General features: G+C 37.6%; 1 protein-coding gene across 1 annotated transcript in view; it reads left to right on the top strand.

Annotated features, from left to right (window-relative positions):
* LOC140245997 (plexin-A4-like) overlaps positions 1–16,434 on the top strand; it is a 109,591-nt gene that overhangs the window by 82,296 nt on the left and 10,861 nt on the right. The window contains exons 5-8 of the mRNA XM_072325448.1: positions 14,504–14,726; positions 15,115–15,254; positions 15,778–15,899; positions 16,314–16,379. Coding sequence (XP_072181549.1) covers positions 14,504–14,726; positions 15,115–15,254; positions 15,778–15,899; positions 16,314–16,379 — 551 coding nt within the window. The remainder of the gene's footprint in view (positions 1–14,503; positions 14,727–15,114; positions 15,255–15,777; positions 15,900–16,313; positions 16,380–16,434) is intronic.

Raw genomic sequence — 16,434 nt, 5'->3', positions numbered from 1 at the left:
AACTTGACTTGAACTATATGATATTCTAATTTCATTGAAAAATTCCATTCCATTAATGAGATATTAATGTAAACGTGATTTCAGATAATGACGTCATAATGACGTCACGGTTGACTGATCACATTGATACACTAGATCTGTCGTCCTTAGGACAGGATGCATATATGGTATAAGTTTGAAAGTGATAGGTGGGGGACTTTTTGAGTTAACCTCTGCACAAGATTTGAGGAGAAAGAAATAAAGAAGAAGAACAAAGAATCCATACAGATACAATAGGTGATCCGAGAGGATACTCGAATCACCTAAACAGAAGAAGAAGAAAGAATCCGTACAGAAACAGAAGGTGATCCGAGAGGATACTCGGATCACCTAATAAAGAACAATTAAAAGCTGTAAACTAATAAAAAAACTAAACAAACATGTATCACTGCAATGTGCAATAATTCTGGCACTGAGGAGTATCACAGTATTCCAACAAGAAAAGAGTATGTGCAGCTATGTTAGCGTTTGTTGTCTTGTTCTACGCTTGCCATGCTAGGCCCCTACTATCGTACCAAATCCAGAAAGCAGACAGTGCCAAGCTACTACTGAGGGCGGCACGTACTACGCCTATGCCAATGGAGTGAACCCTGTGAATGCTTCACCAGTACTCACCTTCTCTGATGTGGAGCCTACGTCTATCATTACTACTACCGAGAGAGACTACACTGTGGCTTTCATTGGAAGTAGTGAGGGTGACTTACAGAAGGTATGGTTCACTCTGTAACCTGATAAACAATGAGAATGTATAGCCGTGGCACATTGCTCAAATTCATGAAATATGGGACATTACTTCGTTAACTTAGGGAAAGGACAGCCAAACATGACATGTGGATCGCTATATAGATCTCATCAGCGAAGTTTTAGGGAAGTCGGAAATTCGGTGAATAAGTTTTTTAATTGTGGAGTTTCCGTGCAGCCATTGATGGATGGAAAGACTACTACATGTATATTTCGTGACGCTTCGTAGCATATACAATGATATACAAATGATTCCATAAACTTTCATTTTCTTTTTTTAATGAGAAGTTCCTCGATTTGTTACTGACATGTTAAGTTTAATATTCCCCTTGCTTTCTGGAAGTGCTCTTTCATTATTCTAAAATAGTAGGAATATGTTGATAATAAAAAAATAATGATAATGATAATAATTATAATAATAGTCATGATATAATAGTAACTCCCCTTTATATTTTCTCTGCATCGTTATCCATGGCGTGGCGTTACAAATTGTTGTAGTCTTCTCATCCAGCAATGGCAGCTCAAGAAAGTTAAAAATCGTAACTTTTGAATGGATTTTCCATATTTTTTCAAACTTTGCTGACGTGTTTTACTAGTATTCCCGCATCGTGTCAATTCACATATTTATCAGTTTTCATTCTCTTTTAACATTTTTTCACATCACCTCTTACAGCAAACCCGAGTGAAATATTCTCTTCCCACAAAGAGAAATTCCTGTCATGTTTATTTAAGAATATATTTTTGTTCGTTGGTATTTATTTTGCTTGTCAAAGTCAAATCAAATCAAAATGAATTACATGGATGTGACAATCTTAAAAAAAAAAAACCCAGATCAACCAAATGACAAAGGAGCAATACAAAAGTGCAGCTGATACTACATACACAGAAAAAATATCAATTTAAAAACATAACTATTCTGGACCAATTTTGATTTCACGATGAATGCATTTAGAAGTAATCGTTGTATTTCGAGAGGTAAAAATTATAGCTGAATGACCTTAAATCGATGTCTTTGGTATCACAACTTCTTTGTAACCTGCTGTGCAGATTCACATTTTAAACAGCTCTTCAGCCTACCAGTACGAAAATGTTCCTCTTGGACAAGGATCTGTTCTACGAGATGTGTTTCTAGATGAGGACAAGGAGCAAATCATTCTGGCAACAGGCTCTGAGGAAGGTTCGCAGGTGATAACACGTGTACTGTGTGTTAAACTGTAACATAGTGAATTCCGAAGGCTGTAATCAACATCACAATCAATGTTAGGAAAAAGGTAGGAGCCCATTTTGTGGTAATGACTTTAACAGGTGTCAAACAGTAAAAGAAAACTGTTGATATTTACTGAAATAGTCCTATATGTCACATGCATTTAGGAATGGATCGTCATAAGCTATTCAAAGCTTGATTGGGACGTCCATGCAGTAGATATAATTTATACACCTATGTACATTATTGCACGGGAAATTGTATTTTGCATGTTCAGCAACCTCACAAACACCAGCATTTCTACTTTTACTCCACCGGGCAGGTATTAAAGCTCTCTTTGGCAAACTGCAGTAATTTTATGAGCTGTGAAGAATGCATCGGGCCTCTCGGTGAACACGATGGAGACCCATACTGTGGGTGGTGTACTCTTGAAGGCAGGTCAGTAATCTTTCATCGTATCTGCATACACATACATGAGGTCCGTGATAAAAATTGTTTAATACTGTTTCCGCTTGGGAAACGTTGTACAAGCTTTGGCACCACCAAGTTATTGCAGCACAAGTCGGAGTGGTTCAGAATTACTACTGTATTGTGTAGCATGCTTATCAAGATCACAGTCTTCTTAATAGTTTGTCCTCGATGATAATTATGTACATGACATCATGTATGATCAGTGTGTAACGATATGATTTACCAATTTTTTCTCTCCTTTTCTGATAACAAATATTCATCTTTACTATAATCTCGACACAGCATATGCTTCTAAAACATCGTAGAGATTCCATGCATGTTTATTTTCGAAGGTGCACAAGATTTAACGACTGTCCGCTACGTGAGGAATCCACTAGATGGTTGCCGTACGACACCGTGCCATGTGCTTCAATATCTGAGATCCAGCCTTCAGATAAAATCATTTATAACCAACCTGAGCAAAGTGTAAGTTTTTCATGTGCAAATAAAACAATTGGCTAGAGTAGAAGCTAGTTCATCTGTATTGTTACTTCATCTCCATTGGTGATAAACTTTTGATCTAAATACAAAATATTTACCTCCGGGATTTTCAGCTAACAAATCAAAAGTCTTCATCAGTCTATTGACACGTCTTCATCTTAATCATGTGACGGTTGATTAGCGGGTCAGAAACTTTCGGAAAGGTATGGCGCCCAAGTCACTGTTGAGAGGTCGGTAGCCCCTGATAGATTTCTTCCTTGACTCCCCTTTCGAAGTACTGTATCGAGGTTCCTGGTCCAGAATATCAACTGCTTCTAGGTCCTACGTGGTGGCCTGGAGATTAGATGTGAAATATGCTTGGAAACTTCAGAGGAGGCATAACTAAAATTTGTCCTGTACGTCTGAGGAGTTTCCGATACCTCGCGGAGAAATTTCAACAATTTTGGGAGAAGGATTAGATTTAAGCCCGCTGTCGTGATGGGACATTACGCTAGTCCATGCTTATTAGAGGCGGAGGACAAACCCGAGCAGGACACGTTGATCCCCTGTACACAATCCTATACTACAGGAAGACATTTAAAGGTGTTTGCCAGGAATCGTACATCTGTGGTGTGGCTAGTCTGGTTTCCTGACTTTCCCAACTGGACTCCGCGGTGACGAAGTCGCCGTTCGGCAGAGGCGCTCTGCAGGACAAAACCACCTAAACCTAATCCAGTTTTCGACGTTGAGGGCGTCAATATCCTGTATAGCAAAATATTACTACCAGACGGTCTGGAAGTCAGACTATGGTGAGGCATATAATTATAGCGGTCACTTAGAACTGCAGATTACGTGAACCCAGACGCCACCTTCTCAGCATATTCACATCGAATCTCCAGGATACATCATGAACCTAGAAACGGTTGAGGTTCTGGACCGCGAACCTCTATACTTCGAATGGGGAGTCAAAGAAGCAATCTATCAGTGCCTACCAACCTTCTCTCCACAGTTACAGGGGCGCTATAAACTTTCGAAAGTCTGAGACCCGCTTATGGACCGTCGCGTGGTCACGCTGATTACGGGTCAGTCCGCTAATGGCGACTGTATTTTCATTCATTCATTCATTCATTAATGCATTCATTCATTCATTCATTCATTTATTCATTCAGCAAACGCTGCTTTTTAATGGGTCCGTGCATAAAACTCGTAACAATTAACAATCTAAAAGCAAAAACGAATAAATCAAATCGCATACAGTATATCAAAGCAGAAAGTGTATGATACAGCATAAGAAATATTAAAATAGAAAGAGGGAAAAAAACTCCACGTGAAAAATCAAACACAAGGTTGTCATAAGATAATACACGTAGGTTGAGTTAAAAATGAACTTTAAGGCGAAAACATCAAGAAAAAAGAAGAAAAAACACGTACATAAAAAAAAACAATTAAACACAAGGTTGTTATAACATGATACAAGCAGGTTGAGTTAAAATGAAATTCAAGGGGAAAACAAAGGAAACATAGAGTAGAGTTGACAGCTGAAAATTCCGGAGGTAGGCCTGAACTATTTTGTAACGAGATCAAAAGTTTAACAACAATTCAAAAGCGCTTGGTTCATGAAATTAACTCGCGATGAACTACAGAAAGGGAAAGTCGATACTACTTTAAATATTTTTCTTAAAAATTACCATGCCTTATAGGTTTGTTGTTGCAGTGTTTTTTCTTATCAAATATCTCCCTGATTTCAATAAGTGTCAATTACTCTGTTAAAATTTTATTAATTTATAGATTTGATGGACTAATTTCTTCTCCAGAAAATTACACCTGTATAGAGGGCCTTTGAATCACAAGAGTAATTATATGAAGTCGTGACGTTTGTATCAAGTTGTCACGATACAAAAGGCATGCAAGCCATTTAAAAAAATATATATTGTCACATCTCTGTATTTGACATGATTTTATGTCAATGTTGCATTTAGCATGCATTTTGCCCGCCTTGAAACCTTGATTTTTTAAAACTGTTTACGTTATGCCTATCTTTTCTTTAACTTTTCTTTCACAATAGATTAACATCGTCGTGGAACAACTGCCAGAATTGTTTGATGGCAACCAATACATTTGTGCGTTTGATTCATTTGAGGTACCTGCTATTACCAATGGTAACACAATCAGTTGTGTGACGCCTCCTGCCAACGTGCTACCTCAGATACCTGATGGAGGTAAAAGTGCCTATAATAGTGACTCCTTCACCAGAATATGCACGGTACTTAAGCTATGATCACAACCGTTTTAGTAATATTTTATGTGCTTTTATTGTCATACAGTATCTGATATTAAAGCAACAGACTGCGAACAATTTCTTACCTGTATTCAGAAATACCTGATTTTTCAGTTTTTAACGATTCATTCCAAAAGGAGATCACGTCCTGATGTCACTGACCATTAAATCAACTGAAACCGGTATTCCGTTTGCAACGAGGGATCTTTTCTTCTTTGACTGCACCCTTATCGTCTCGTGAGTCGTTTTTTTTTTCTTTCAGAGTTATACTTTTATGCCATCTACTGTCAACTTATTATTTGAGCTAGTTTTGGTCATGTAATGAATCACCTATCTGTTACAGAAATTAAATACATACATGTTACTGTGTCAAACATCGTTATTTCTCTCTCCTTATGACAAGGGTTTTCTTTTCCCAAATAACGAAGATGTTATTCAAACATGATACAACTTGTCATGCAAGTGAAAGTGAAAGTTATTTGTTCAGATGATAAAGGATAAAATTTAAGGAGACTATGGAGAAAGGTGATGCCTTGATTCAGTATTATTTGAATTGTTCCAAAATATCTTTATAAATTAGAACTAGATACAATAGAATATATATATATATATATATATATATATATATATATATATACACGCACATACACACACACACACACAAACAAACTGAATCAAAAACAAAAAAGATTGTATGGGGAAAGTAGGCCTGTGTCCTTATTTGTCATAGGCTAATCACTGTGTGGACTTATTTTGATTCCAGCTGGTATTCAAACTTGTTTCCTCGTTTGTCTTTCACTATAAAGATGTTCCTCTTGCGTCACTCGTCTCTGGCCGTGTGATTGGTGTATCTACGAGAACAAATGCACACCTGACAGTTCGGCCTGTTCTGACGATACCCTAATAATTGGAGTGAATGTAAGCAAAGGTTAACGTACTTCTTTCATATCACATGTATTAGATATTTCACTATTCCTTAAAATGTACCCTTACTATAAGGTTTCACCATTGTACACTATGTTGCCTTCCCTGCTGGAAAGAACACCGTGCCCACAGTGAGAGAAACACAGTGTGAGAAACACAGTGTGAACACCGTGTGCATGAACAGTGTGAAATCTCTTCACACTGTTAACTTCGTGCGTTGTAAATGTGTGAACACAATGTGAGTCATCAATTCACAGTGTGAAACTAAGCATTACTTACTTCCTGAACACTCTGTCAGAACCACACCGCAGTGTTAAATCATCTTCACACTGTTAAATTCGAGCGTTTTCACGTAGTCAACTATGTGAACACACCGTGAACACACTGTGGGACACTGAGTTCTTTCCAGTAGGGCTGTTTACCTTATTCTCTGTTGCAAAAGAAAGTGAAATGTATGTTTTTGTCGATAACTGAAAATAAATTTGAATTCAGCTGAATCCAATGTCTATTTCTTTACTATTACCTTGCAAAAGGCTGTGGTTTCAAACTGCTGAATGAGACCTCGCATTATCTCTGGCCACCAGATATCGCCTATTGTTATGAACTTCATTTGCTGGATTTATTTCTTGCCATTTACTGTGAACCTGTAAGCTTATAGAGGTCAATTTTCCTGCTTTTCATACATTATTTTTTTTAATGTTGATATCATGATCAAATAGAATCCCCTGGGAACGGGTAATAGAGGACAGGAATTCTGTCCCCAGCTGCTCGGTGTCCAAGAAGAAATTCTTGCGCCCGTTGGTGTCAACACGGCTTACACTCTCCTAGCGAAACATCTACCCACTGACCAGAGAAAGGTATGAAGTCGAGTGGAGCTTGTAAATTACTAGTTTGGCAGAACAAAGAACTAGACTCGTGTTAATCGTAGCATGGCTCAGAGTCATTTGTGTAACTTGTTCTTTCATTCTTCAGCTAGTTTGATAATTTGTACATTGCCAGAGTAATATAAAAACAAACAACAAACACATTGACATACGTAAGGGCTTCCAGAAACACAAATAGTACATTTTTGATGTTCCATGCATGTGTGCTTAAAAGTTTCAGACTTTCAAGGGGAAAACATAGCTTTGGTTGGAATTTGGCTTAAGGCTTCCAACTTTTTGTGTGATGATGAGAAATCTCTAGTGACGCACTAAAAAGCATACAATTTTGAGAGGAATTCAAAGTTTATTTGATGAAAACCTATGTTAAAATGGCTGAGATATCTCGGGTTCGCTCTGCTTTACTTTGTTTATGAATATTTCGGCCATTTCAAGACCGAATTTTTATCAAACTTTGAATTCCTCATAGAATTGTATGCTCTTTAGAATTTCATAGAAGGTTTCTCAATATCTCGCAGAGAGTTTGAATCCCCACCTCAACCCAAACTATCTACCCCTTTAAAGGGTATTATGAAATTATGGACCATAATGAAATTCAAAGTGTTCACTATACATCGCATTAACCTCTATTGCCCTAAAATCCCAAAGAGAATACAAACTTTTTAAACAAGTTAACTACACTATATATTAAAAGGGTTTAGCTTCGGCTTCTTCTTCTTTTTTAGGTCAGATTTTATGAGTGCATATTGGACGTTGAGGGCGCTGAACAAGCGGTGAGGGCAACGCATTACAACGAAAGCCAAGTCAGCTGTGATGGAGCCGTGAGTTCAAACTATTTTCGTGTGTCGTTCCATTAGTTTAGAATTTCATGTTAAGATCATTCGATGTAAAACATCTGTGCTGCACGGCTTTACAATTGTCACTCGGAGTTGAAAATTTACAAATATTCAAGCAGCGAGGAATTTTGATTTGAGCACTTTAATAGCTATTTCACGTTCAGAGAATTATTCCATGTGAAAGTTATTTCTTTTTCAATTGTCTCTTTTTTGTCCCCGTTCTTTCAGTACGCATACAACGAGGAACTTCTGTTGAAAAGCGTTCGTGTGTCATTGCGCTGGAACGGCAACAATAACATCGATGACGTCACAGGCTCCCAGGGCATGTTCCTTATCTACATGTTACTATGCATTTTGAAGGAAGGGGAATTATCTAAAACGGCAATACAGTTTCTTGAATTACGAAAATACGTTCGTAAGCAAAGTAACTGGGTCCTTTATACACACCAATAATGAGTCTTGGCAACGTAAACATAACTTACCGTTTATGTGAGCCAAACTTTTAGTAGGAGTTAGTGGCAAATTCTTCCATGCTTAAAACTGCACACAGGCCTACGCACTATTTATGAAAAAAAAAAAGAAGATGTTACTTTAATTTGAAGGTGGCATATCTTGCAGTTTTGATTATCACCACATTATTCAGTTCGCACATGCATGCACTGATCGAGCGTACGATGTAGAAATGGCATTGATAAGATGTATACGTTTAAATTTAGGTTTGGAGTGAAACTGTCAGCATGAACAAAATGCATTTCATGAAACTCATTGCTTTTATCTTGCCAGTGACTCTGTACAAGTGCTGGGTGAACACTGAAAGCTGCAGCCGCTGTTTGTCGCCTGAAGTCACCCCCGCCCGTCTTGGCTGTGGTTGGTGTGGCACCGATTGTAATGTCGCTGGGAGCGAAGTCTGTCTCGCCAATGGGTTTCTTAACCAGAACATGTAGCTCCGGTGCAATGGGCCTGTCATCACTTCGGTAAGTTGTAGATACAAGACTGATGCGACCGAAGTTTTTCACGTTCTTTCCGTACAACTACTCGTGGCTTAGCCTTGTTGCACTGGTTGATATTTGCCGAGTGTGCAATATGCCTTATTTGATACAACGCGATGTCATTAGAACAAAAATTAGCTTTGCTACTGCCATGAGTGCGAAAGGGAACATTTGGGAACAAGCAATAATGCCAATCATCAATCATTTCTTTTATCTCTCAAAACATTAATATTATAGTGTTATTTCAAAGACATATTTGTATTTCGCATTGTCGTCAATGATATTATAAGCTTCTTTCTTAAATTTCTTATTTTGGATCGAGCAGAAATATGGAACTTTTGGCGCTGCTTTTTGTAAAATGATGGTCTGTGAACTACCTTTGATACCTCAGATATTTCCAGCATCAGGACCGCCTGAAGGCAACACAAGGTTGGAGATTCGAGGAAAAGATCTGGGGCTCACTTTCTCCCACATCACCAAAATAAGTATTGGCGACTTTGACTGCGATTTAACAAATATGGAATTTTTCTACGATCCGGGACTAAGGTGAAGAACAAAGAAAAAAGAAATGAACTCGGTGTTTTCTTTCAAAGAAGAAGTAGTATATTACAGAAATGTTTAATCAAACAAAATATGTTTTATATCTTTCATATGTGTTCGTGCTGTGTGAGTATCCGTGGTAATCAATTCAACGGGCAAACAGCGAGAATGCAGATAATTCAGACTGACAGAGCGCCTGATTGAAACTATGTTTGAACGTCATAATCTTGACAAGAAAATACAAATTGATATCATAGGGACTGATTTACGGTAGTCACGTGTAAGCTGTTCATTAAGTAAAGTTCTGTAGTCTAAAAGATACCATTTTCCCAAGTTGATGACAATAGAAATAATCCTCATAATGGCAGCCAGATCAAGCCACTTTGAAGTTAATACCTGCATGCCATGATTCTTTCATTTCAATACATATTAATTCAATTTGGAATACAATATAAAGCTTGATCTTCTCTTTCTGCTTGACAGTGTCAGCTGCGTGACAGCTCCACACGAACGAATTTCTGCGGAACAGATACAAATCGTTGTTACACTAGGTGATGGTGAACGAACGGCTTATTTTGAAGACCCCTTCTACTTCAGGGTAATTCTAAAAGTATAATTGGTTTAACGAAGCCTCATGCGGATTCTCTGATTGAACGAGAAAACTATGTCTTTTAACTTTCTTGAAAATCTTTCAAAGAACCTTCTACTCACTCGATCAAATTAATATTATGAATTATGTTCTGAGTATCATTATATCTTATGTCATCATTGTTATTGTGTGATATCAAGTTCATTTAAGTATTGTAGTAAGATAGCTGTATTCATTTCTTAGTGTTTAAGCGTAGTTCTCAACATTGTAAAGCGCATTGAGACGAAACAGCTATATAAGCTTATTGTTATCATTCATTATCATTATCCTTTAAATGCAAATGAACCACATTTTCATTTTAAATCCCACGAAGAGGACCAACCTCTCATTTTTTACAACATGCGTTGAGGAGAGTAAAAAATGTTTTTGATGGTATCAACAAGTTAACATCTTTAACATAGATTTTAACAAATCTTGAAAATATCGAAATGATCTTGTCGAAACTTTGCCGATACTGCTTGAATCTTCAGCATTTTTTTTTTTTTTTTTTTGCTTTTAAAGCGCACTCTAAATTCAATAAGTTCTCAGTGTTTATTTTTTCGTTGTTACATATTGGACCCGCGCTGTACATGCTGGTTAACAATGATATGGAAGGAATTTTCTTTCGAGTTGAGATGTATTCTAGTTTTACAAGTAACGCAGTTACAGTTGTTAATATTTTCTCAAAGTTTCAAAACATCAAAACAGGTCGATCCTCTTTCGTTTCGTTGTACAGGATCCTAGGGTGACCAGATTTAATCCCACGAAGGGACCCGCAGCAGGAGGGACAAGGATTACGATCTACGGAGAGTTCTTAAATACTGGAAGAAATATCACAGCACGACTTGGCAACTCAGAATGCAGTGATGTGTTAGCTAAAAAATACACTCCTATTTTATCTTAGTGTACAATATGACTGCTGTATATCCGTTCCAAATAGTTTTTACGTATTCAGAAGCAGACTAAGTGCATAGGCATATTCAATGTACTGAGTTGCTCGTTTAGTTGACAAAGCGGATACTGTTTTTGCATCAAATTACTTTAGGTGCTTCATTTTGACAGCATTTTTTTATACAGTGAATACCATTTTTGAAACTTTAACTGGGCAGGTGGATGTAGCAAAGGAGTTTCTAGAGCAATATTCTAGTCACTTCGTTTTGTTTCACTTCATTTGTTTGTTCCTACTACACAACAGCTTTAGTAGCTAGGGCTTACTCTGAATCTGGTGAAATTGATCTTCAGTGTTTATCATTAATTAACGACGGTTTTGGACAAAACCAATACATTACCCTGCTACTCCGCTTTTACTAAGTCTCAATTGGGAAAGTCGTGAAAGTGTTTGTTCCCCAACGTTAGACCGACAATATGAATAAAAACCTTCTGACGGAACAGTCACTAAACCCACTTTCATTTCGCCTTACATAAACAGGCATATATAATATATATATATATATATATGTGACCCTGCACCTCAAAACAAACAAAAAGTTGCCAGACATTAATTTTTAGTTAAGACCCTATTCTGAAAGAGCAGACTTTAAGCTTTAAAATGATGTATAACTCAAATCAAATGGGCTCTCCTAACCTATCTAAATATTAGAAAGAAAGCACAAACTCAGGAAAAGTGTGAACTGAGAAAAGAGGCTCTGAAGTACAGTGTCTATATAAGCGCTTAATCTCTACCAAACCGTGCTGGCTGTGCGATGAATGGGACAAAAAACAGGAAGTAAACCACCAGAGTAACAACAATGAAGGAATTATCAGATTAAACTGAAATTAAATATGCCCCATTAACACATTCTGTCCATAATCAATGCCAACTTTCAAAGCAGTAGCACTATCCTTTCATAAGTTATTAGAGTTGAAAGTGAAGAGTGTGGACAAGGTTTTTCAGAAATGAAAAAGGGATTCTAAAGACACACCTAATCACACTATTCTACCAAAAATGTTCGAGATAAACTGCTAAAAAACACACTTTCCTGCCCGTTTTATGATACCAAATTTTAGCATAATGTAACAGAAGACCCGCTCTTTCAGAAAATATGAAAAAGTCAAGTTCGGCTAGGTTTACCCATTTCACTTATTTTCAGTCCTCACGCAAAATCAGTGTGTGCGACTTTATGTTCGTTTTGAGGTGCACGGTCACATATATATATATATATATATAGAGAGAGAGAGAGAGAGATAATTACATAACTATATAGACAGGAGTTTTATGAGAGAAAATGTATTTCAAAATTGCTGTAGAACGTACGAAGGAAGCGAAGCAAGATGCACCACCACTGCTGTCTCTGAGGGAGCACAAAGTTTGATCATGACGTTTGACGGAGCGGAAAGATTCTCACCTGACGCTTTCACAGTCCTGCCTAATCCCGTAGTTACGTCCGTGAACCGGGGAGAAACGATCATGTCGTATGTTATCATTCCACTCTTAGTTGGATAATAATTTTTAGTAATGTTGCTTGTTACCAAGGAAGAAGCCCTGCCACATGCCAGCACGGTCTCTCGCGACTTCTGTACAGCGACAGGGCTGTGGTTACCACAGAAGATTTGCCACATACAGTGGAAATATGTTTTGTATACTCCATTTTCATTTGTGTTGTAAACGTTATGTGTGTGTGTGTGTGTGTGTGTGTGTGTGGATGTTTGTGTGTAGCCATTTTCATATTCTGTCAATAAAAGGTACACGATAGAGTTTCAATATTTTCCCCCAAAGACTCCAGCACGCTAATGCTACTTCGATTAGTATGAAAAAAAAAGTATTGTACCAAATTGCTTGATGCCATGACAACATGTCTTCATTTGTATTTTTCGTTGTTGTTGTTTTTTTTTCAGAGGAGGATTACAAATGCACATTACAGGGGAACGATTTGATATCATCCAAGAGTCACGGATCATTTCACAGTCACTGTCATCTGGAGCATTCCGTACAGAGGTCTGATCTTTTGTTGACAGTGGACTGTCTTCCATCGGTCGATCATATTTTGTAAATGATGACACAGTGCAACACCTTCCTATATATCGAGCCTTCGAAGAGATATTTATCAGTTTGAAATGTATTTTAATATACTTATTTACATGTTATTCAATTGAATTAGGGTGAATGTGAACTAATTTATACTTGTGATACGCTTCACAAACCGCGCGATGCAAACCATTAGCATAGTTGTCAAAAAGGTCAAAAAGATCCATGACATATACTCTACTACTACGACCAGTATTCAATGAACCGTGACACCTATTTAGAATACTGATAATAAAAAGAAAGTAAACATTAAGTTACTTTGCACAACCTTTAGGTGACCTTGAAATGTGTGTGTACATAATTATGTACAAAGTAGATACATCTGATTATTCATAGAAACATTAGCAGTTTCTGAGCAGTAATTTTGCTTCTTCACCAACGTTAATGCACGAAATAATTATGAGAAGCTCTTACCCGATAGTAATCGTGATTTCTGCCTCACAGGTGTGTGTGAACGTGTCTCCAACTCTGTTGGTATGTCCCACACCTCCTTACCCGGATGGTCAGTCACACGGGAGAATGACAAGGCAATCCGACGCCAGGGCAGCAAATATAAACTTTGACCTCGATGGTTTCGTCATCAATGGCGGTATCATAACGTATCATCCAGATCCAGTTTATTTCGACATCGCTGAAAGTGATCGAACTGCTATTATCACTGATAATAGGAGGCTTGACTTGGAGGTGAGTTCATCATGGCATAATATACACCTATATTTACCATTTTCGGTATTGCTTACTGTGAAATTTCCCAACGTCATAACCATCAGGCAGTCAGCAGGCTTAAAATGGCGCTGTGACTGAACTTGTACGGTGAAAAAGAATCGAGGTTCTCTATACTGTTAAGTCTATCTAAATACGATTTGAGATTTTAACATAAATTCTTTATTAGTAGAAAATATCATCATTATCAGTTTAGACAGGAGTGTTGCTGTTTTGCATTTTGGACGAATGGCGATAAAGAGAAACTGGTCACATTTGCTAAAAGACTTTAGAAGAAGAATCGTAAGGAAATTGTCCTGCAGACATTTAACTGAGTGATTTTTTTTCTCATTATTCATTTATTTATTTTCTTTTTTTGGGGGGGGGGGGGTGGTGTTTATTAACCGTTATATCTGTTGTTGTTTTTTGGCACATTACGTATTTTATTTTCTGTTTTATTGAAGGGACAATATTTAGACACAGTCAGCAACAAAGATGACGTACAAGTACTGATAGGCTCCGATGGAGAATGTGATGTTCTAATCCTGGAGTTCAACAGGTTGATTTGCCTCGTACCTATCCCACTTCCCGGGGCTGGTGATTACAACGGAAGTCTTGGAGAAGGCCCCACAAAGTCACTTCCTGCTGTGGTGGTAAGACAAATCGCTTGATTCTGAATGTTCAAGTACCCGTGGCAGTCTGATTGAAATTTTTCGAGTTATTCTATTTCATTGGAAGAAGCTTGAGCCAATAAACGAAACGCATTGATTTGGCGTTGTCTTTCAGGTCCAGCATGGACATTTGGAGTTCCGACCAGGTTTTGTCAAGACACACTCAGAATCAAATATCCTGGCAGTAGTCATCTCGATAGCAGTGATCGCCATTCTCGTTCTTCTGGCAGTAGGTGTAGGTATCGGATGGAGACTAACAAAGAAGAGGCAAGAAGCAAATCGAGTTCAAGAGGAATTGGAACTGGAACGACGGAGACTGAGGTCAAGAATAAAAGAAGGTATGGCACTTCAATAACAACAACAACAACTGCTACTACTACTATTACTACAACAATAACAAGCTCCACTTCTCTTTATTGTAGCTGTTTGTGTAATTTCTTTGCTAAACATGACATTCAAGAGGTCTAATTTGTTTTGTTCTTCTTTTTTTCATGTGTTTTTCATCATCAATTGTCTGTATATAGGATCCATGACCTCGTTCTGTTTTCAAATAGCGTTTATTGTCACTTTCTTCCACATACTTGATAGGGATGAAGGAGGACATTGCATGCTAATCGTTTAGTTTGATATGCTTTTCTTCTGTAATATGTTTGCGTATGTTTGTTTGTTTATTGGTTTCATTTCGTTTTATTTTGTTTTTGTTTTTGCAATGAACTACATTGACAGTGCCTGATACTAAACTCGAGCTGACAGATGTGGACGAGCGAGTCAAGAAGTACGGGATCCCATTCAGAGATCACAACCAGTACGTGACAGTCATGCTCTTTGGTGGACTTGGAGTTCGTCCTGAGACATCGGACCCAGAGGTAGGAGAAAGTCGAGAAGAAAAATTGCCACTTAATTGATTCTTGCATATATCATAAGACCTGCCTGACACTAAAAATATATTTTTTCTTTTTACTGGAAACATACGTTTACTATCAAATTATATCCATGGTAGGCCTTATACAGCGTCCATACCAGTGCACATTAAAGTTCCATGGTAATTGCGCTGTCCCGAATTCATGATGCCAATGTCCGATCATGACGTCACAGGCTCTTTTACAAGTCTTTCCATAATGCAACCTTTTCTCCCTCTCTCTCTCTCTCTCTCTCTCTCTCTTGATGCAGTTAACGCATGTACCAAAAATATATCAATGCCATAAACGATTAAAAAAGCCTACTATGTGAAGTTCTGATCTGGTAGACACAAAGTGATGAACTTGAGCCATGTCAGATGTTTCGATTCCTTAAGAAAAATAATCGGCTTGCAGGTCAGGGGCACTGAAAAAAAAAAAGGATTTGTGTTCAGCTGCGTCATCTCCTTCATTATCATTGTTTTCATGGCAGTATATGGAAGACTTCATGGAACAAGCAATAGTGTCTTTTTATCGGTCGCTGAAGGATGAGGAATCTGCCGTGGCTTTCATCCAAACTCTTGAAATGCAAAGGCAATACCAACAAAGTACAAGGTAATAGGACCATCGCAAGTGTGGATTAGAGAATCAATAGTTTTGGGGCGAGCAATTTCAAATAAAAATGTATGTTAATTTTTACGCCTTTATACTCTGATGAAAGATGAAAAAGAGTGCTTTTGAATGAAAATCAACTAAACTTAATCCAGGAATAAGAACAATCCCTTGGACGTTGTCTGTTGGTGGATCGTTTTCATACAACCGTTTTCTTTAGTTTATTGACCGACTTCGTTTCGGCAGAAATATGAAATAATACATTTTTTTTTTGTGAAAGAGTGAGGATGAAGATAAAGTTTTTGCCGAAACAACAAAATGCTGCAAAAGATAAATCATGTTTTTACCTGAAAACATACAGTATATCTGGTTTAGATTTATTACAACTGTGCACTTTTATATTGGTTTCCTTGCCAGGCAACTGATTGCATCACTTCTGTCTCTTATCTACGTGAGTGAGGGCAAAAGCATCTATTTCTCAAAGTGAGTGAAATTACGTCTCAGCAGAGTAGAAATCAAATACAGTCGCAAACACAGC

This window comes from Diadema setosum, chromosome 2, assembly GCF_964275005.1.
Source record: "Diadema setosum chromosome 2, eeDiaSeto1, whole genome shotgun sequence".
In the NCBI taxonomy this organism is placed as follows: Eukaryota; Metazoa; Echinodermata; class Echinoidea; order Diadematoida; family Diadematidae; genus Diadema; species Diadema setosum.
This window is presented reverse-complemented; position numbering and strand designations above follow the sequence as displayed.